At 35.4% G+C, this 22,742-nt stretch overlaps 1 protein-coding gene across 8 annotated transcripts in view; it reads right to left on the minus strand.

Moving 5' to 3' along the window:
* LOC110840595 (protein lap4) overlaps window positions 1-22,742 on the minus strand; it is a 110,502-nt gene that overhangs the window by 6,104 nt on the left and 81,656 nt on the right. For 5 of the 8 annotated variants that reach the window (XM_087347698.1, XM_087347700.1, XM_087347696.1 and 2 more), the window contains 8 exons: window positions 12,662-13,612; window positions 11,226-11,328; window positions 10,839-10,895; window positions 9,653-9,752; window positions 9,008-9,092; window positions 7,864-7,977; window positions 6,009-6,146; window positions 2,622-2,822 (listed from right to left, as the gene is read on the minus strand). In XM_087347698.1, the coding sequence (XP_087203824.1) occupies window positions 2,622-2,822; window positions 6,009-6,146; window positions 7,864-7,977; window positions 9,008-9,092; window positions 9,653-9,752; window positions 10,839-10,895; window positions 11,226-11,328; window positions 12,662-13,612 (1,749 nt within the window). The remainder of the gene's footprint in view (window positions 1-2,621; window positions 2,823-6,008; window positions 6,147-7,863; window positions 7,978-9,007; window positions 9,093-9,652; window positions 9,753-10,838; window positions 10,896-11,225; window positions 11,329-12,661; window positions 13,613-22,742) is intronic. The other 3 variants (XM_087347699.1, XM_087347703.1, XM_087347702.1) reach the window with 2 other exon arrangements.

Below are 22,742 nucleotides of genomic sequence, written 5' to 3' on the forward strand. Positions count from 1 at the left end.
TGTCACTTGCTCAAAATACAACTTACAAATATTTTAATATGGTTTGGATTGCCTCCATTCACTTACACTACACATTGAATCAATGCCAAGTAAAATATCAACTACTTAAACATCGCCTTCAGGTAAGGATAAAGATACTGGAAACACAATCTCCACATACAACATAAACCCTGATTCTCGAAGCAAAACAATTCTTGAATATGACACACACCCTGGCTTTCAATACAAAACATAATCCTTAAATATAACACACCTTATATCTTAATTGCATCATGCTTGTGTTTCAATACAATACTTTTATTTTCCGTCGTTTACACAAGCTTATTGTTAAAATCATATAAAATCATATAAAATTTCACATAAAATTGTTACATTTTAAAATTGACGACATGTTTCGATATACAATCTTATCATCGTCAGGTCTATCAAAATTAAAATTAAAATCTGGTGTATCTGTTGCTCTGCTTATATTGTTTTTGTTTTTACTCGTTTTTACTACATCTCCAGGCTTCTTCGATTTTATTTTTGGAGACGCGCCTGGGTGCCTATATCTGCAAAATCAATTTTAATTTTCATATCGTGATAAGGCTACCGAAATAGGAAATGGAATAATATTACTCTAATTTATAATATTTTAAGGAATTATTCAAATATATCGTATTACAAGCAAAATGAATGCAATCACAAAATATAAAGTATTATAACATACCGGGTTGTGTATGAGGTGCGTGTCCGTTGTTATTGAATGGCAGACAGTAACTGAGTTGTGAGTATCGTGTATGGCTATATATATTGGGTGAAAGTTGTTTAGGGGGTTGGGTCAATGGACTGTAGAATGTTAAATATCGGATTGTTCGTGTAAATGTTGCTGTCGTTTAATGCAAGGTTCTGTTTATGTGTTCTTTGTATATGATATTTCTCTATGGTGTCTCTATGTCGTTTATTTTGTATTATTTTTATAATGTCCAATGTATGTTCTATTTTGTTGTATGAATGTCCTGTGTTTAATATATGCTTTGCATATGCTGAATGGTCTTTATTATGTTTTATTGCTGTAATATGTTCTTTATATCTTTGATTAAAGGTGCGTCCAGTTTGGCCTATATAGGTTAACGGGCAATCATTGCATTTCAACCTATATATGCCTGGTTTTTCGTATTGATTTGTTGTATCTATTTGTGGTTTTTGTTTCAAGATGTTTTTTATAGTGTTTTTTGTTCTAAATGCTATTTTTATGTTATTTGTTTTAAATGTTTTTGTTATATATTTGGTTTCTTTTCCTATATATGTGAATGTGGCCCATTTGTTTTGTTTATTTTCGTTTCCGTCTTCATTTATGTTGTTTATATTGTTTATTTTATTTTTGGGTTTTACTTCATGATTATTATATCCATTTTTTCTTGAAACAAAAACCACAAATAGATACAACAAATCAATACGAAAAACCAGGCATATATAGGTTGAAATGCAATGATTGCCCGTTAACCTATATAGGCCAAACTGGACGCACCTTTAATCAAAGATATAAAGAACATATTACAGCAATAAAACATAATAAAGACCATTCAGCATATGCAAAGCATATATTAAACACAGGACATTCATACAACAAAATAGAACATACATTGGACATTATAAAAATAATACAAAATAAACGACATAGAGACACCATAGAGAAATATCATATACAAAGAACACATAAACAGAACCTTGCATTAAACGACAGCAACATTTACACGAACAATCCGATATTTAACATTCTACAGTCCATTGACCCAACCCCCTAAACAACTTTCACCCAATATATATAGCCATACACGATACTCACAACTCAGTTACTGTCTGCCATTCAATAACAACGGACACGCACCTCATACACAACCCGGTATGTTATAATACTTTATATTTTGTGATTGCATTCATTTTGCTTGTAATACGATATATTTGAATAATTCCTTAAAATATTATAAATTAGAGTAATATTATTCCATTTCCTATTTCGGTAGCCTTATCACGATATGAAAATTAAAATTGATTTTGCAGATATAGGCACCCAGGCGCGTCTCCAAAAATAAAATCGAAGAAGCCTGGAGATGTAGTAAAAACGAGTAAAAACAAAAACAATATAAGCAGAGCAACAGATACACCAGATTTTAATTTTAATTTTGATAGACCTGACGATGATAAGATTGTATATCGAAACATGTCGTCAATTTTAAAATGTAACAATTTTATGTGAAATTTTATATGATTTTATATGATTTTAACAATAAGCTTGTGTAAACGACGGAAAATAAAAGTATTGTATAACACACCTTGATTTTACAAACAAATATATAGCGGAGAAGGTGCACATAGGATTAAATTAACTGTTTCAGAGACTCTTAAGAGGGGATTAAAATACTACTTGCATAAAAAGGAATTGAAAATACACACTTTTCCAAACAACCATCAGAAAGACTTCACATGCCACCAAGGAGCATATGAAGCGCAGCTTGGGAACCACTGTTCTACGTGTTAAGAATATCATGCTGTATTGCTGCTACTACAGCAAACCAGTGCAGCATGCACTATCTATGATTTGTGCTAACAGCCAGAATGCTATGAATTGTGTTATGTACCTCTCTCTCAATCAGCTTTTCAACATACTCTATGGTGCGGACTTTCTTTTCCCCCGTGTTCTCATCTACGTACTCTTCTGTACGTTGTGTCACCGTTTCCCCGACAACCCTCTCCGACTCACGCACCTTAGTTGTGCCCTCTTTGGCACGCAGAGATAGCTTGGGAAAATCATCACTAGAGGGCCGTAATGCGGTGCGCAACTACCGGGCAGACATTGGGACATGCTGGTTAGTCACAAGGATTTATGTATTACTGGTAACAAATTGAATAACTACATACAACATCTTGTTAAACTCTTTCAGTTCACAGTTATTTGAGTTACCTGAGTATGAACCTCAATGCTTTACAATATGTCTACAAAGAATCCCACAGCAAACATTATATTTATTTTGTCTGTTGCTACTATTTCTAACCAATCTATTTAATTAAATGAACACAGCAGGAAACATACTTACAAGTTTCATTACTCTAGCAATGTTGTGATAATTTCAGTGACTACAAGTAGAGTAGTAGTAATATGTAAGACTTGAGGTTCTCACAGCGGTGAGTATGAAGATTTCTGTCTTCTGGGTTGTTGCGCTGTGTAGTCTGGTCGATGTTAACCAACGTTTCAGAGGTCATACTGCCTCCGTCATCAGGGCGCCCTGATGACGGAGGCAGTATGACCTCTGAAACGTTGGTTAACATCGACCAGACTACACAGCGCAACAACCCAGACGACGGAAATCTAGTAGTAATATGTTTGGCCTTGGGGAGAGCAGAAAGGATCAGTCCTTACCTTGCTCCATCCATCAAAAAGGTGCCACACAATGTAACACGTGTCATAAAACAGACCGGCAGAAATATATAACAGGATACTGGCAGGTATTACAGGGATAAAAACTTGAATTACACATATCTGTACATAGAAGACAACACAGAATCCCATAAACCTTCAACACATTTAAATTTCAATTAATAAAAAGAAAAGTGCATGCATTATCCATAATACACCAATAATCCAGAAACAAATGATTAGGAGTATACTATAGTTGGAGAGTTTCAAAATAAACTTCAGTCATAATACTTCATAACAAAATTCAAAAACTGACATACATCAAACCAACATTGATATTAATATAGCAGACTTGCTATTGATTTGTGCTCAGAGTCTGACTGGATGGATCATGATGTTGATTTTGCCTACTATCCATTGTCACCAAAATTACATCTGAAAGAGCATTTTGGTGACAGTCACAAACTTCATCATAGTGACAAAGCAAATTAAACTTTCAGCTCTACCTGTCACCTTATTACACCATGACGATAAATTAACGTACCATTTGCTTCAACATTCAATTACTTGGTATTTTCCTCCCAAACACAACTTACAGATTTAACTTTGCTCTCAGTACAAACAGTGATTACTTTCCTAAACATAATTTTCTGAATGATCTTTATAACAGAAATGTGATGTTTTCTTGTTAGCAGGAACACCATTTTTAAATGATGTTAAGACGAGGTTTCTTTCTAAAATTTTAACATTAAAATGAAATTCCCCATTTCTGAAACATTCAGTGGCCATAGCTATATTTAGACATAGCATTTATAAATTCATAACATTCTGAAATGTCTGATCCTTAAAACAAGGGTTTTTCTTCTACTAGAATTTCATTAGAAAACCTTCGGTGACACTGAAATAACATGTGTGAAAAGCATAGATATTATATAATAAAATATAGTTTTTCTTAAGTAAATAGCTCTGAAGCTCCATTCTTTTGAGATAGGGTGATACAGACTGAAATGTTGTCTTGAAACTTCCTATATATTCTGTACTGTACATTACCGTAGCAGACAACAAATGAATAACAAAACAGCCATATAAAAAACCCAGTTACCAATTACCACAAATGCAATAAACAAGAAAGAGTTAGTTTACAGGATTTCAAATACCACTTGTGTGAGAACAGGTTGGATGGGACAAGAGGTGTGCACCGGGTATTGGTTTGGAAGCCTGAGGGGAAGAGACCGCTGGGGAAACCTAGACGTAGATGGGAGGATAATATCAAGTGGGATCTATGAGAGATAGGAGTTGAAGGAGACTGGATTTTGTTGGCCCAGGACAGGGTCCGGTGGAGGGCTTTGGTTAATTCGGTGATGAACCTTCGGGTTCGGTAAGCCATCTAGTTAGTTAGTGAGAACAGGTATTTTTTTGGGAAATATTCAAACATGAACATTATGAAAAGACACAAAAGATAAAGAATATACCAGGATGCAGTAATTCCACTGTTTCATCCAATTAGGATGCAATTACCATTTACTACAGTGTTTTAAAACAGCAAAGACAAACTTTTTGCAAATCCTAACAACACAGTTTTCAAAATAAAATATTATGAATAAAAACTTTTTAATGAACATGACTGATTTAAGAGGTTTTTATTCATTATTAATGTTCTGACAGAATTATGAAATGTAGACGGTGAACTGTGGAATACATAGAAGGAAGTGGTAATAGTTACTTTGAAGGCATTATCCTACCATTAGTCACAGAGAGCGATTAACTCCAATGACCACTCTTACAATATTTAGTTTTTGGTGTAAGATTCAAACCTGGGTCTTCCAAATACAAAACTTAAATGCTGCCACACCAAAACGATCAAAAGACTGTATGTGAACAACTTAATACCTCAACAACTTAGAATCATGGATGACTCAACTTGTTCTACATCCCTAGCTTATAACCATACTGCTGTCAATGCTGTGATTGGGGTCTGAAGTCAGTACCTCCACTAATACTTCTGCTAATACTACTACCACTCTGTACAAAAAGTTTTATGATATAAACAATGAGACTGATATTCACTTATTCATGAGTCTTTATAATGTTGGATAATATCACATGCATGATAACATCAATATTACCAATTCACTAGGACTATACAACTTGCAATTGTCTAAATATATCAGTACTAGAGTACAGATCTTCATTGCCATGTTTCAAAAGGTCTGAGATGGGGCATAAACTCAACCTACTCTTCACATCATACCTTCATATACCTCGGTACTACCTGTTGAAATATTTAGTGCAAAATTCAGTCAAAGTTTATCAGCATGTACTTAATGTGATACCTTGCATAGCAAGCAAGTGGCACATTTTAAACAATGAATAAAAACAATTTTGTCGTGGGAATAAATGTATACACTACATCAGACACTAATATTTGTGTTGTGGGCATCACAGGGTTGATAAATATTAACTAGAAGTAGAACAAAATGGAGAGGAATGAAAGACGGCAGCACCAGGAACAAAGTGATGTATATGTAACAACTTTTCTACTACTAGCATTGTTTCCATTTGTATGGGTCGATGGCACAACATAATAACATAAGAACAAACTGTATCTTACCTCAATATTATTCTCTTTATCTGTAACTGCACCATTGTTATTGGGTACAGAAGCACCAATCCCTGGGTCCTGACTACTTGGCTTTGAATCAATCATTTCACTCATCTTCTTGATGACCATTTGTGCTTGCAATGCATCCTACAAGCAACCACCAAACCAGTTAACAAAACGCACAACACTACAATACTCAAAAAGATGCCAATTACCATAGTAAAAGTGCTGCTTCCTAGAAGTCTTCATTGGTTCTTGAATGATGAAACAAATTAAATTCACATGAATTTCAAGTTACTCCTAAAGGGAAGAGACATTTTGCATTACTGAAATCTAGATAGGAAGGTATTAAGCTTGAGCTAAATGAAACAGGGTGTGAGGGTCACAACTACAATCATGACTCAGGACAAGGTCCAATGGTAGGATCTTATGAACAAGGTACCAAACCTTTGGGTTTAATAGAAGATGGGAAAACCTAAGCAACTACCATTTCTCAAAAAGAATTCTGCACTGCTAATTATACTGGTTACTACAACACTGATATATTCTTCTTCCATGTGCTCACATTTCAGTGGTGACCAGTAACTGTGATTAATTAATGGCAAGTAGAATTTGAGGTTCTCACGGCAGTGAGTACAAAAATAGCTGACTTCTGAGTTGCAGTGCTATGTAAGACAATGTTTCAGAGGTCCTTGATGCCTTCATCATCAAGGCATCACTTAGATTATGGAGGCAGCAAGGACTACCAGACTACGTGGCTCTTCATGTTCTAATTAATGGCAATATTGTGTGTTTTGGAAAACTGTAAGTGACAACTGAAGTATCATGGTAATGTTAGTGTTATGCCAAAGCATCACGCCATGAAATCATACTGGGGATATATCACAATCCTATAATTCAGCATCATACTCTGATTGCTCTCCTGCAGGTAAGGACGCTGTAGGAACTACTACCAGTATGGGTGTGGTGGCAAAGAGGTGCTTTACTACGAACTCGAGAGATCCAGATCTTTGGTCAGTCAACTCATTTAGCAATACCAGTTCATAACATATCAAGATGAAAAGATCTGATAAAATTCAATCCAAACATAAAGAATGCTCTGAGCATACCTCTCTTCACTTGTTATATATATGTTGACCAAATGTCACATTTTAAGCATGTGCTGCGTTTTCTGTGTATAATAATCAGCTGCATTCAACTACTGAACTGCTTACTACATATTATTATCCACTTTTCATCGATGAACTTCACAATGTGATTAGTGACATGGCATAAGTCCTAATTCATTAACCTACTTACATAACATGTATATTACACAGAAGGTATTTTATTAATGTAATCTCTACAGAGGTTTTATCAATTCTTGAAACAAATTCACTGTCTGCTGATGGCTTGGTACAAGCCCATACAGTAATCCTTTTCAGAGTCCTTGACAGACCTTTCAAATACTGTAGCAGGGCCAGAAACTTTACTTCAAATAATCAGATGTTGCATCCAGCTTACAATGAAGGCAGTGCTCATCAACCCTGGGTTTCACTATTCACAGTTAATAAAGTGTGTACAGTTTAATTATCATGACATCCAGTGTCAAGTGTTCACATTTCTTTATGCAGTGAAAGCTAATCGTATACCACCGTGACAGGATACATATAACAACAGACCATACCATTCCTCACAGTCAAAGAAAATGCCCTCATGTCAGTTATGAACAACTCAAAATGGCAACATTTCCTTCTGTTCATGAATACGGCCTCTTCAAGTTGCTCATACCCAACAAAGACTACATCATCTCCAAATTTTTAGTTCACATTTTCATACTACAGGCTGCCAGAACAACGTTATGGCTTCACTACCATATTCTTACCTGTTCCAGAGATTTCAGCCTTGCTTGCCTCCAAGCTGCTCGCTTCTCTGCCTTCAGCGCCCTTTGTTCCGCTGGTGACAACTCCTTGTCATCATCGTCATCAGTCAAGAGCCCCTACATAAAGAAATTCAATCATGGTCTCACACAACATAAACAATGGCTAGTTGTACTGTTCAATCATTATCTTTCTGCAGATGCACCACTCACCTAAACCACAATTCTGATCTATGAGCTGACATGTCATAACAAAAATGGAGAAAAATAAAGTTTCGTTCTTTTATAGTAACTTTCTTCATCTCATTAATAGAACAGCAAAACTTTATTGCGTAAGTTATGTAGTGTCAAGCATGAGAATGATGAACTAGGAAGAACTTGAAAGTGATCACAACATTTTAAAGGTATTAATTCAGTACGTTATGATACTTTGCTTGGGCATGAGCCACTGTGCTACATAACAATTTAAAAATTAAAAATGACTTTAGTTCATACTGTTGCAAGCATGGTGGAAGCACAGGGGTATCCAGGCCATGTAGGCAAGGCACAGGAAAGGAGACCTGTGGGGCAGAGCCCTCACAGCAGCAAGTTCTGAGTATTTCCTCATTGTCTGCAGTTCCCAGAGATAGTCTAATATGTAATAGTGGAAGCCCAATGGTGTCCAAGTTTAGCAAGGGCAAAGCTATGGATATTAAAAAGGGAGAGGTGTTGACATATGACAGATGAAGCCTAGGGAGCAAGGCCCCTGTAGTAGCAAGTGCAGAGGGCTCTGCCTCAGGAAGCACGTTTGCCGGAATTATGTGAAGACGTCAACCCTGCTTTGCATAAAGACTGGGGAAAAAGTCCCTGGGATTTCCCCAAGGAATGAAAGCCCCATAAGTAGACTAATCCTATACTTGGCCCAGCCCATGATGAGCAGTCCAGTTGGTTGTATAACCTGCAATGGTGTAAGCTCTGTGATGTCTAAGCCCATTGAGGGTAAAACAATGGATTCTGAAACTCTGGTGAGCGAGGCATGTAAGAAGACAAAAAGGCAGTGGAGTGGCAAGCATGCTGGGGAAAAGCCTTGGTGCAGGAGTAAATGGCATTACCTGGGAATTCTCTCAAGAGGGGCACAGTCCACAGGGAGTAAATGCACGGCAGTGCTTACCTCTTGCTGCAGTTTCTCTTTCATTCTGCGCTCAGCCTTGGCAGTCCGCACGCTACCCATACCACTTGGTGGTCTAGCAAGTGACCTGAAAGGGTATTACATTAGATGAAGAATGTATTTTTATAGCGCAATGTTTATTCAGAATAGTAGTTTCTAATGCTAAAACTTTGTCATTCTTATTATTCATTAATGATTCTTACCATATTAATCTGTTGCATTTTTCTATAAAACATAATGCACATCACAAAAACATTAACCAACTAATTAGATGGCTTATGGAACCCAAAGGTACATCACTGAATTAACCAAAGCCCTTCACTGGACCCTGTCCTCGACCAACAAAATCCAGTCTCCTTCAACTCCTATCTCCCATAGATCCTACCTGATATTATCCACCCATCTACATCTAGGTCTCCCCAGGGGTCTCTTTCCTTCAGGAAACTTTCCTTTTGTTGTGAACTAGCAGATTTGGACAGCTTGTCACACCTTCATTACATTCTACTGTAGAAAACAGAAGTCAGACTTCATACACCGCACTGTTGGATATTAAAGCCCAGAAGACTGCATCATCTATTCTCAATGCCTGAAGCACCAGAATCTTGACAGTAAGAATCATAATATTAGTTCTACAATATCAGCACTTACTTGTTTGTATGATTCTCAGCATCATCATAATCTTCCTCAGCTTCATCTAATTGTGTCCAATTTTTGAGTTCATCTTTTGAAAGAGCAGCTATCTTCTTTTCTAAAACAAATCAGAAAACATGGTTGCTTTGTGATGTAGGACTGTAGATTACTACGAAAGAAGGAATTTTGTGATTCATAACACAACCAGTATTGTTAGGGCAGTGAAATTACACTGACCACATGCGTCGGACAAAGGTAAAAAAGAAATTAGTATAAACTTTTGAAGTAGACCCTTCTAAAAGCAGGTCAAATGACAGATACAGAAGATCATACTTACTCCTTGGCTCTACAGCTGACGAAGGGCCAAGGCGTAAAATATGTATAGAAGATGAGGCAAAGATAATATTCTTCCATTCACTGCTAGAATTTAACTTTAGGCTTTACTTTAAATGCCAAGTCTTAAAGCCCAGTCATGTAGGACTGAAGTGCTATTTTTTGTGCTGAAATTAATGAAGATTATCCAGTAAACAGAAAACCTAAATTTTAGCAGTGAATGTGTTAAAAAAGACCTTAAATATTTAATGAGGACAAAGTATTATCAGCATTAAATTTCTGGACTATACTACACGAGCGTGTTAGTGAGGTATTAATAGGATAGAATTGAACGCAGAGACATCTAAAGGTACTATATGACCTTGCTTCATTTCATGATTCTGGTTACACTAATTGCATTTGGGGGGGGGGGGGACACAGAGTTTGGATTGCACCTTAGGAGTCTTTTTGTATTCTAACCCAAAGAATATCAGGCATAGGAATTTAATTAACTTTTTTCACTTGTAACACAGAATTGCTAGTAAATTAAATGAATACAAATAAAATGTTTAAAAAGTGAGTAAGGTAGAGAGACAAAAATTAAAATTAAGAAAAAAAGTGAATGAGACAAACAGAGAAGTCGAATGTGCTCACACAAACATTACAACTATAGTCAAGATAAAATATATTACAGATCTGGAGTTAAATTTAGATAATAAGGAGAAAAATCAGGAAGAGTACATGATATATAAATATATACATCTGTTTAAAAGGATTTTCCTTGAATAAAACATGTAATGTCAAATACAGTCATACACATCCAGGTGACAATTCACACAAATGAGAGGTTAGGTTTCAGTACATAACACACAAGAGTGATATAATTAATTACCTTCCTCCTGCTTCATGCGTTCCACTTCATCCTGACTTAAAAAGCTGAAAACCTTTTCTGAAAAGAAAAAAAGGAGTAAAAATTAATTTCCGGGAATAGAACGTGCTCTGTTTCTTAAAATGTTAGATCTGTGGTGCATGTGCTTTGGTTCAAACTTTACAGATTTGTAGTAATTTTCCTGGAATGTATTCATGAGAAAATAATTTTAACCTTACTATTATTTCTTCATACCTACCAATCTCTTCCTTCCTTTCTTCATTCATTCCATTCTGTATCTTTCTTTTGACAAACTGTGTAGTCTATACAAAGCATGACAAATGGACAAACCATGCGTTCTGCTACTCATACGTATGCTATCAGATGTACGGCCAACTTGTTAAGGTTTACCTGGCTTTGGAGAAGGCTGGTGCTGTTCTTCCATAGCTTTCTCAAAGAACTTCATTTTGTCGCTCACCGACGTCTTCTTTATCACTTCAGCATTGTTCACACCCTGCATAAGGATACACCACTTAATAGCTCTATGTCTTGCAAATAAAATGCCAACCAGTATTTAATAATATTGCCCACATGCCTATGCAGCATGTAAATGTGTGTAAGGGTCATGGAGGTAAAACTTCAAACAGTTTGGACAAAGGCTTTGAGGGAAATGAGTGGTCAGTTTAATATTCTGACTGCTTTAGCCTTGGGAATGAGCTCCTGGAACACAAGGAATATGGCTCCAGAACCATCTGGGGACAGTGATAAAGAAAATATTGAAACATACCTGCTGGAGATCAAATCACAATCACTGAGCACACAGTCCATCACTTTACAGACAGAGGAATCACAAATCGCTTAGTAATTTAATTAATCACATGCACTTAAATGCCCATGTTATAGAACACTACAATGCAATTCCTTTTTGTAAACTTTGATACACTGTACAAATCAGATAGCAGTTATGTCATCACCTGTAACAAATTTTGTCACAGATATTGCCAAATTCTTATATGAACATTTTGTCATTGTTCTCCAAACCAATTTCTTTTTAACGCTATAATGGGGTCAGACTATGTCTCTGTGGAACAATACCTGAACAAATTCTTACATTAACATTTTGTAGCTACTCATTAGACCAATTCTTTTTTAATTGATATGATGGGGGTGGGACAATGTCTCTGTACATCAGTGACTACTAACAGGCATTGTTCATCTCCTAGATGATGTGATTTTTCCTTTGGTAAAAGCCCATACTTCGGAACTTCAGATGAAGCACAGAGTTTGTAATTTGTTCTTGTACTTGATGTTCCAGTCAATATGTCTCACACAAGATATAATTTAACATGTCCAGGTTCCATAGCTCATTAGTTTACAGCTGTCAAATTTTGTAGATTTCACAAGGTTGTCATGTTATTGTTTTACATTCCAAAAATAAGAACATAAATAAAGGTTGCAAAATTTTAAACATTACTGCATGACACTTCAGGAACATACATTAAGAAGAGACAGTGCCACTCCCTACTCACAAGTTCACACAACAACCATATTAAGTGATGTTGGGAAAATATTAATTAGAAAGGCGGAGTGGCCCCCAATGGCTTCATATTCATACCACATTTCATCAAAATTTGTCAAATGGTTAGAAAGTTATTACAAGGAACAGACATGTTCCCAGTATGGATGAAAATGAAGACACAAATCTTTCAATATGTAACACTGAAAAAACAATATTCCTTCACCTTATACCACCATCACATGCTTACACCTCATCACCCCATATTTTCGCAGAACAAGGTAAGAAATACTGCACCTAAAATAACTTTTTTTCTGTTTTATCAACCCACCTCCACTGGATCAATCTTCTTTCCAGAAAGTCGTGCATTTGGTTTGCGGCTGCGAGTAATAGGATCCAATAAGTCATCCGTGGAAGAATAAATGTCTGCCTCATCATGTGTGACAGTGGAGGGTGGGAGACTGGAATATTGGCTATACAATGTGTGTGGTGGGGATAATATGGCTGTCTCAGTGAATGAAGTGGTAGTGGAAGGTGGGAGGGCAGAATATTGGCTATACAGTGTGTGTGATCGGGGTGGTACAGCTCCTTCCGCAGATGAAGAGGTAGTGGAATTTTGGAGGGTGGAATATTGTTTGTACTGAGTCTGTGAAGAGGGTTGTACAACTTCTTCAGTAGATACATTAAATGCCACTGAAGGAGACTGAACTGGGAGAGTACTACTAGCACTATAACCAATCTGCGGGCTGTTCAATGGATTGTCTTTATTTGCTGCATCTGTCTGGGTTGGAAAAGTGGAATAATTTGGGAAAGGAATGGAAGAAGAGGCATGTTCTGTGTACAACTTGTAAGGATAAGGTGGAAAGCCATGGGGAGGATGGGGTGGGGCTGTCTGTGGTAAAGGGGGGATGCCATAGTTTGGAACTTGAACAGTGTAGTGAACTGTTGCAGGAACAGCAGCAGAATAGGAGCCTTGATTTATAAAGGCAGTCTGTGTGGGAAGTGTAGCATATTTGGCAGGGGAAGCACTAAACTGCACTGGATGTGTGGCAGCATCACCCAGTGCTGAAGCATATGCGGGTACAGAGGGTTGGGAAGTTGGAGATGGAGTGTTTTCCATCTTCTCTGCTGCATGAGGTTGTGAAGCTTGTGTTTTGGAAATACTCGCTTGCAAAGGCAATGTTGCATACTGTTGGGATGCTGTCAGGTTAGCTTGATTTGGAGACGTGCGAGGAAGCGTAGTAGAAGCACCAGCAAGGGGGGTGGCCCCACCAGAAACAGACTGCATGGCAAACCAATGACAAAGAAAAATGGGGTAAATAATTAGTTTCTAAGAAGTAAAATAAAGAGACATTCAAAAGATTGATATCATAACACAACCAAGTTACCAGCTAGAAAACTCTACATGTAAATAAAAAAATAATAAGTGTACTGGAAATTAAGGGAAGGTACAGAAATGTCTAAATAATAAAAATACAAGAACTAGAGAATCACCTGCATGCACCAACAGAAAACAAAATTTTGACTGTAATCAATTACTTCACTAAAATTAACTTCAGCAACATAGTGGTAAGTGTTGGTTGTTTGGCTGATCACGACAATTCAAATGACATGCAAGATAATCCTCTGAGATACACTTATTACAACATAATGTATCCCCAAAAGGTCCAGTATTCACACTCACTAAAACACTGGACGTGAAAGTACTTGCTAAACACAAGACTAAATGATAGGATCTACACTTTGGTCATTTGCTTGACACTACAGGCTCATTTAAATTTATTTAATTTGAAAACAAACTTTCAGGTCAGGATTCAATCCAATACTGGAGTGGAATGTGATCTGCCAAATGCCAGACTGAGTAACCCTAAATACAGCCATTTTGAGAATCAAATGACACTACCAGGTACATTTTAATTAAAGCTGGTAGACTCAGTGCATCACTTAAGTGGAATGTTATCTGCCAAATGCCATGAGTGACCCAGAGGATCCCTATTTTGAGAATCACATAATACACTGCCAAGGTGAATTCCAACGTATTTAATTTTAATTTTACATTGGACTTCAATGTGATATTCTGAATTCCAAAGTAAGTGGAAGAGGATCCATTTTTTGAGGTTTACATTACACCATGTGATTTGATTTAAATTAATTTTGTTAGCAATTAAAATTATCAGAAGAAGTTCAACACTGTCCTGGAATGTGATTTCTTGACACTGTTCAAACTTTAATAAAAGATGTGAAAAGGTAAGGCAGTATTATGTTGTTTGTCAGGTGAAGGCATCCAAATTATACACAACTGAAATCTCCTCTCACTTTACCAATTTTTGAAAACACTTTTAACAACAGCAACAATTCTTTTACCTTCCCTTAGTTATTTTAAGAACAAAAATAATTAGTACTAATTTTTAAAAAAACCTTACATACCAAAACCAACAATAATATAACAACAGTTTGTTAACTGCAATCAAATAGAAATCTTAAAAACTGAAAAGTAAACAAATGAAAAAATAAGTAAAAACACAAATTTGTATCATTCCATCATGCTTATATTAAAAACAAGAGCTTTAAAGCAAAGTGTGAGACATGTGTAAATACAATGAACATGCATATAAAATGTATGCATGCAATGAAACACAGTAATTCCTCATTTAAAATATATATGTTGGAATACAATACAGTTATTATAAGGAGGTGGGCAATGTGCTGTAAGTAATGTCTTAATGGAACTTTCCACACTTAAACACAGATTATTTATTACAACATACTTTTAACTAAACAACATTCTGCATAAAACACGTTTATTTTATATTATGCAAACACCTTGCTGGACAGCACTGGCCATGCAAGAGATCACAATCTGTTGGTGGGATCTCAAAACTGATCCCACTTTTTCTAACAATATCAAAATAGTATCACTTCAGGATACCTCACATTTGTTAAGGGAATGGGAACTATAAAAATTCTGGTTGTGATGTGCAATAAGAACCTATTATTTATTTACTAAATTAACAGAGGAATTACTGTGCTAGACATAAAAGTGGGGCCAGTGCAACTGATAAGATTGTAAAAAATGTGCAGATTATAAAGGCATACAGGGGCAAAAGAAGGCTCTTCAGACAAATGATTTACTCAAAAAAATAAAACCTAACCTTTTTCAAATTTGGTTCCAAAAAGTTTTTTTTATATATAGTGAATGGCATATATATTATCTAATACAACTATATTTAAATGACCATTAAATGTAACCTGGCACGTTTACGCAGCCAACAATCATCGGGGATTATCAGAAATTGTACATCACACTACTTTCTCTATCAAGGGTGAGCTAAAAACATAAAATAATTCTACTATCAAAACAGCAAAATACAATGAAGTGGCAAAAGGTTCATCCAAATACATGTAGTACCATTCTCTTACAAGCATTCATGAGTAAAAATTCTTAATCACTTTAGTTTACTGACACAAAATTTTAATTCAAAAAAAGCATGAAGATATAAGAATTATAACTCTTACATACTCATCATGGAATGCACTACACAAATTTGGATCTGCATCATAAGACAGGAACTCTTAAGAATGTTTATAATACTATCTAAGGGAATAAAATTATAGCCAAATTATTAATAAAGTATATCAAAATTTAATTAAACATTTTATTAACCTTTTATTACTTAAATATATTTCACAGTTTTATGTATAGTGTTATTTTATGTTTGTTTCAAAACCCAGACAGTAAAAATATGTGGTTAAATAAAGTGATATATTGATAGGACTGATGGCCACCAGTGGCCAAAACATATTGGGTTTTGTTAGACAAGCTGTAATTAGACCACAGTTATATTAGATGGCATATATGGGAATCACCAAGTCTAACTTCAACAAGTTTATTTATATTTAGCCTTGTGTCTCAATGCTACATATCAGGAGATGCTAAAACAAAATAAAACAACAATTAATTACAGAAACATTACTCGTGTAACAAAAATGCTAAAATGAGAAACTAGCACACTTGTAACCCAGGAATTTGAGTAATGGTTCTCAGGAAATCAAACTGGTTAGTATGACACAGGTTGTGACTTACTGCAGCTATCCTTACTAATAATAAAAATTATGATGATGATGATGATAATAATAATAATAATAATAATAAATATATTTTTCCATTTTTAAGGTCAATATACAAATAACAAATAAGACATGAGGCTTCATTTTCCATCATAAAATAATTCATAGAGAATAACTAGAACATTTATCAAAATACTATAGTTCCGTTTGGTGGGGAGGCTACGAGCATTCATAACAACTGCTACTTTGTGTGAGACATCCCATCACCACTATCCCATTCACCAACAGATATTCCATGCAAGATCTGTTCACACTCTTGATCATAATACTGGTCATAATATCATCAAAAGAAATTATTTTTATGCACTTTGCACAAAATACATGAAATGAATATTTTAGGGTGGCATTGTTTGTCCATTCATTGACATGTTTTACTGAACCACTTACCACACATCAACATGTCATAAAATATAAATCACATTAAGATTTAATAATTTTACTTCAACAATTTTTAATTATGACTTGTCTTATAAAATACTGGAAATGACTATGTCTCTCTATAACATTTACACTGTCCATTAGCTTTGTAAAAAACTAGAATTATGACTATAATACAGCACAGGGATGTTGGACCACTAGCAGTGACCAAGATTTCAGTTGAAACTAGTGATTACAGATTTTATTCATGTTAACATTCAGTCATCTGCTAATTCAATAGTTAAAGAAGATATGACTTTTTTTAAGACACATGTTTGCAGTTATTTTGTGTTTCTACCAAAACATCAAAAGTATGGTTACCCATAAAAAAGCCAAAATAAAACAAAATGATATAATTTGTTTTCAAAACTACCCATTGCCAATTATTTTCATTTTAGGAATACAAAAAATTCTAAGTTACAAAGCTGTATCACAAACAAAACAAGTCTTCTCATGTCACTCTCAAAACAAACTAACAAACAAAGAAATGAAGTCTAAAAATGTGCAGAAGCAGATATCTGATTAAATCCACGAAGGTGGTACTGCAGCATAAAGGATTGTTGACATTATAGATGTAAGATTCCCAGATATTTTGAAATGAGGGAAGAAATTGGGAGGGTGTGGCTAAAAACAAAACATTTTATTTTCAGCAATCAGAAAGTTAATACAATCTTCTTCAAAATTTAAGGAAATAACATGGAAATCTGATAGTTTATTGAGGACAAGTAATTTTTGTGGCATATACACTATCCAGGCCATATTAAATGGGATGCTTTTCACCATGGCATCCTCAGGTTGTGGATGGAGGAGAAATCATCTACATATGGAGGGTAACTGCAACAACATTGAACAAATAGTAGCAGCCATTTGACAAGGGGTGGTCCTTCAGCTTGGGGGTCAGATAGGTAGGGGGTTAATAACTGCCCACTGTAAGAAAGATCAGGAAGGTGTTCTCTTTGGATTACAATAACATTTCAACGGTGTTTTTCACAGCACAAGTCATTGTTGCAATGTAACCTGTGGTAACTTGCAACAATATCAGCTAACAACAGCTCCAATTCCCACTGTTGCAATGTGTTCCAACAATCACCTTGGCCTAGTTCCTACGAAAATTAAGAGAGACATGAATGGGCCCATAAGGTGTTCTCTGCTCACAATGGAGCTTGAGGAACAACTAAAACCAAGTCTGTCATGAAATGTTACGTAGAGCCTCGGACTTGGAACTACCTAAGAAATGGAAAACGGATTTGGAGGTTTGGAGCTTGGAATATCAAGAGTATCAATAGGTCAGACTCTTATAAAATGAAATCATGAGAACTAGCAATATGTAGTTTAGATTTTGTGGAAGTACAGAAGGTCAGATCTGACAAGGGTGGCACTGAACCAACAATCATATAATCTTCTATAGAAATGGGAATGCATATCATTACTTATGAACAGGCTTCACTGAACACAAGCAGTTGAAAGAGTAGAGTGTGATGGGGATAGAATGTCATATTTTATACAAAGAGGTTGTCCACTGGTGTGATATTGCTGTCCTGCATGTGCATGCACCAAGGATAAATGTGATTACACAATGGGCAGCTTTTATGAGGAACTAGAGCACGCACTTCATCAATTTCCAAAGTACAACATGAACATTTTATTAGATTTCAATGCATATTTAGGGAGGAAAGCTAATTTCAAACTTACAACTAGGAATGACAGTTTACATGAAATGAACAATGATAATGGGATTAAAACGGCAAACTTTGCGATATCAAAATATCTAGCTGCCATAAGTACTTTGTCCCCACATTACTAAATTCATAAATTCAAGTTGACTTCTCCTGATGGAAAGACAAACAATCAGATGCATCACATTTTGGTAAGAAGATGAAGACAACCAAGTACACTTGATGGCTGATCTTTTAGAGGGGCTGACTGTGATACTGATCATTCCTTGGTAGTTTCAAAACATCAGAAAAGGCTTTTGGGAGGTCAACAAGTAACACATAAGTTTGATATACTGAGATTAACCTCAACAAGCTACAAGAGTTAGGTACCTGGGGCTCACTTGGAAAAAGATGACAATGATGATCTGCCTGCAAATTCTTATAGTATTTTTATTAGGTGGAAGAATTAATTGTCAGTTATTGAATGGACAGTTATTTTCAGTATTTTTATTCCAAAACTATTAAACATATAAATATATAATTACCATATGGTACCCTTCAACCATTAATCTGAAGATTCCCAAAATTTCACACATGAATATATTTATAACTGTGGAATTTTTTACATGTAAAAAATGTTCAGGCACCAGGGTACTTTGTACATAAAATAGTAATGGCTCAAAATGTTAAATGATCAAGGACTTGCCAGCAAACAAACCAGATGTGATGCATTTGACTAAAAACTCTCGTACAACAACCACTAAGAATAATAGTTGATTATTTTGTGAACAGACCTTGCACTCTCATCTCACCAGAATTAGAGTTTACAGCAAAATACATCTTATACAATGGTTATTGAATGGTAAAAGGGTAAAGTGCTGATATAAAAAGAAAATAATACTAAAGAACACATACACAGCAAAGATTGTATAATAAATAAATGTGCAATAAAGCCTGTCTGTCAGATATTATATTAATCAACTGTAGTCATATATAGACAAATCATGTTCTAGATTTTGCTGAAAGTAAAATATGGCTAATAATGAATGGACCTACCATCTTGTAGATTTTTCTAAATCTAAAAATAAAACTACTATAAGAATAAGACACTAAAGTCATATCATAACATTAGGCACTTGGGACTGGTTCAAGTGTCTGTTTAACCCTTTCGGTGTCAACCCATCTACATACTAGGGCCATGCTTGTTGTTATATGGTGTTAACCCGGAGATGTATACTTGGACACTGAATAGCATTTACTTTTAAATACCTGATTTAATGACAATGTGCCACCTACCACACACCACTGTTCATTGCTGCATTTCTTTTCTGTGTGCAAACAGAATAAATCAACAAACATTCAAATTTACAAAATATTAACATGCAAGCAGCTGTTCTGCTGGGTTACAACACTGAAAGGGTTAATAATATTAGTCCACTTCAGTTTTTAAAAAATACAAAAACTTCTTTTATATTTGTATTTGCCTACTTACTTCCAATCGTAGCCTCCATTTGACAGAATTATGGACTGAGGTTCAAAGACAAGCATTCTTTGATAAACAGAATTCACACTGAATAAATGTAGGTGTTAAGATATGAAGACATTTACAAATTTTAGAATATATGGCAACTTTTATAACATTTCATGTACCATATACCTCTTTTCCACTTATTAATGGATCTTTCTATCACAAAAGTTAATGAAATGCTTCCAAAGTTTTAAACTGATACAAGCTTACTTTTAAAGTATTTTATGAATTATTGCACAGCACTATTCCAGATCCATGCTTATACCAGCTTAAAGATTGACTTTTTAACAAAACTAACTTGACAGTGCCCTCTGCAGCACACACTTCACCATGAAGTAATAATATACTTTTCCCACCCAAAGATATGTATACATGTCTTCCTCTGTCTCTGTGTGTGTGGGTGTGGGGGGGGGGGCCCTGAATGCACATCTGCATATGTAACACATTTTCAAAGTGGTTAGGAGAGACATATCACAAAACCAAGACAGACTGGCTTAAAATTAAAACCACTTCACTCACAAGTAATAACAACCAAATACAAACACTTAAAAGTGCTAAAACTGTCAGTGTGGGACCAATGATATATGAAACATTTAAACACAATTCGTAAGAACACATTCTCACAACACAAAATTCCAGTGTAGATAAGGAACTTAAGTAAATGCAAAGTTTCATTATGTGTACCATATAAAACTGAAAGGGCAATTTCAAAGCTTCAGCACAAACAACCTGATTCTAGAAAAAGAAGGAAAAGTAAAGATGAGACATCAAAAACATATTATCTAGTACAGAATCATGTTGTGATTTCTCTTCCATACGGTAGAAGAATATTTTACACACCTGTTCCAAATTCAAAGGGGGAAATACAAATATGATGAACTGTAACTCTGATATAGATGTGTGTGTTCATGCATTTTACTGAATTCTCAGGGACAGTGAGTTGGGTTATAACTGAATAAAATCCTCATATTTCAGACAGCTGTTTCTGCTTCCATCTCAACATCCCTTATGAATGCATTCATGAGCTATACCTCAGATTAGGACTACTAATAAATCTCATCTCGCATTTCGTGAGTGACACCTTTCACTTACACTTCACCTTCCTCACACTGTAATCTGTCCAGGTACAGTTCACCAATTTCCTCCACTCAATTCCACCCTCATCTTCATCTGCACTATTGCCCACCCAATTCACCACACATCAGCCTTAACGACTGACACAAGTGGAACTTTGAAACAATACAGTTTTATTTACCTATAGACTTACAGGCTTACAGACCAAGAAAGACTGAAAATACCTCTGCTGCTAAAGATGGCAGCCTTCTGGGTTGTTATGCCATATACATTTCAGAGGTGCTTGCTGCCTCCATCATCAGTGATTATAATGGCAATCCTGATGATACAGGCAACAAGGACCTCTGAAAAAAGGTAGAAATCTAACAGACAACACACCGCAACAACCCAGAAGACTGCCATCTTCATCGGCGTCATTGTGAGAATTTGGAATCTCACTTACCTCTGCTGTTCCTTTCATGTTTGACAGAAAATATATGTAATACAAAATGGCCTTGCTGAATCAGACTAAAATTATAAAATCATACTGGCACTCCTGTTTCTATTCTGGTAAACTAAAGAATCAGTTCCAATTATGATAACAATGTACCACCTTCTCATATCTGAAAAAAGGCATGTGACAGCCTCAATGAAAGATCAAGCTTGCAATAATTTGTCATCTTGTCAAGCCTGTTGCAAACATAATAAACAAAGACTGACAAGTGAAGATAAACAGTGGATAATGACTGACATGAAAGATTCATGCCTGTTGCAAACCTAATCAGCAAGGAAGACAGACAAATATGAATGACAAGAATAAACAAGAACTATTCAAATTTGTTTCTCACACCAACCATGTATGCTCATAATGCATATGTTGTAAGCATTTGAATTTTAGCATTATGCTCAAAGAATATAAGTTTAAGACATTCTTCTTCAGTGAAATCAAGAGAGCCCCTTGATAGGTATCCATGTCAACACTTGAATATCTAGGGTAAAAAGCTGTAGAAGACTTGTCAGTGATAGCAACATAAAGCAGTGAAAGGGCTAAGGATCTCTGGACCAACCACAGGGTTGCTACACACATTCATAAACTCCCACAACAAATAATATTCATGTGTTTGACAGTTATTTGATGATTTCACAATGATATATTAACTACAGAGGTTATGTTGCAACAAAATAAAATGCAGGATAACTATAAATAAGTCATGAAGGATGTATGAAGAAGTGGTTGTCTATTTTAATGTACTACACCAAAATCTGCATTATGAGGCTAACCTAAAAAAACATCAAGACAATCAATCCTAATGGGTTCTTCCTGAATGCAAGTCAAGCAGGTTACTACTATACAAACCTGGTCAGTACTGTTATTTTTATATCCCACAAAGCAGTTCTGAAATAAAGACTCAGTAAAAGCATGTCACTATTATGCAGGCAAAGAGAATACTAAACCTGCAGCAAAGTATTACAACGCTGATCAAATACACAAAGTTCATCACTCGTTACCAAATACCTGTACAAACATAATTAATAAGTACTCCAAGACAATAAAAGCTGGAGAATGTGTTTATGTTGTTCTAAAGGTTTGAAAGAAAAGTTATGCAGTGCCATAGGTATAGTATGTTTGG

Source organism: Zootermopsis nevadensis, unplaced genomic scaffold (assembly GCF_977971745.1).
Source record: "Zootermopsis nevadensis isolate Lab colony 2312 unplaced genomic scaffold, Znev_1.0 Znev_ptg000012l, whole genome shotgun sequence".
In the NCBI taxonomy this organism is placed as follows: Eukaryota; Metazoa; Arthropoda; class Insecta; order Blattodea; family Termopsidae; genus Zootermopsis; species Zootermopsis nevadensis.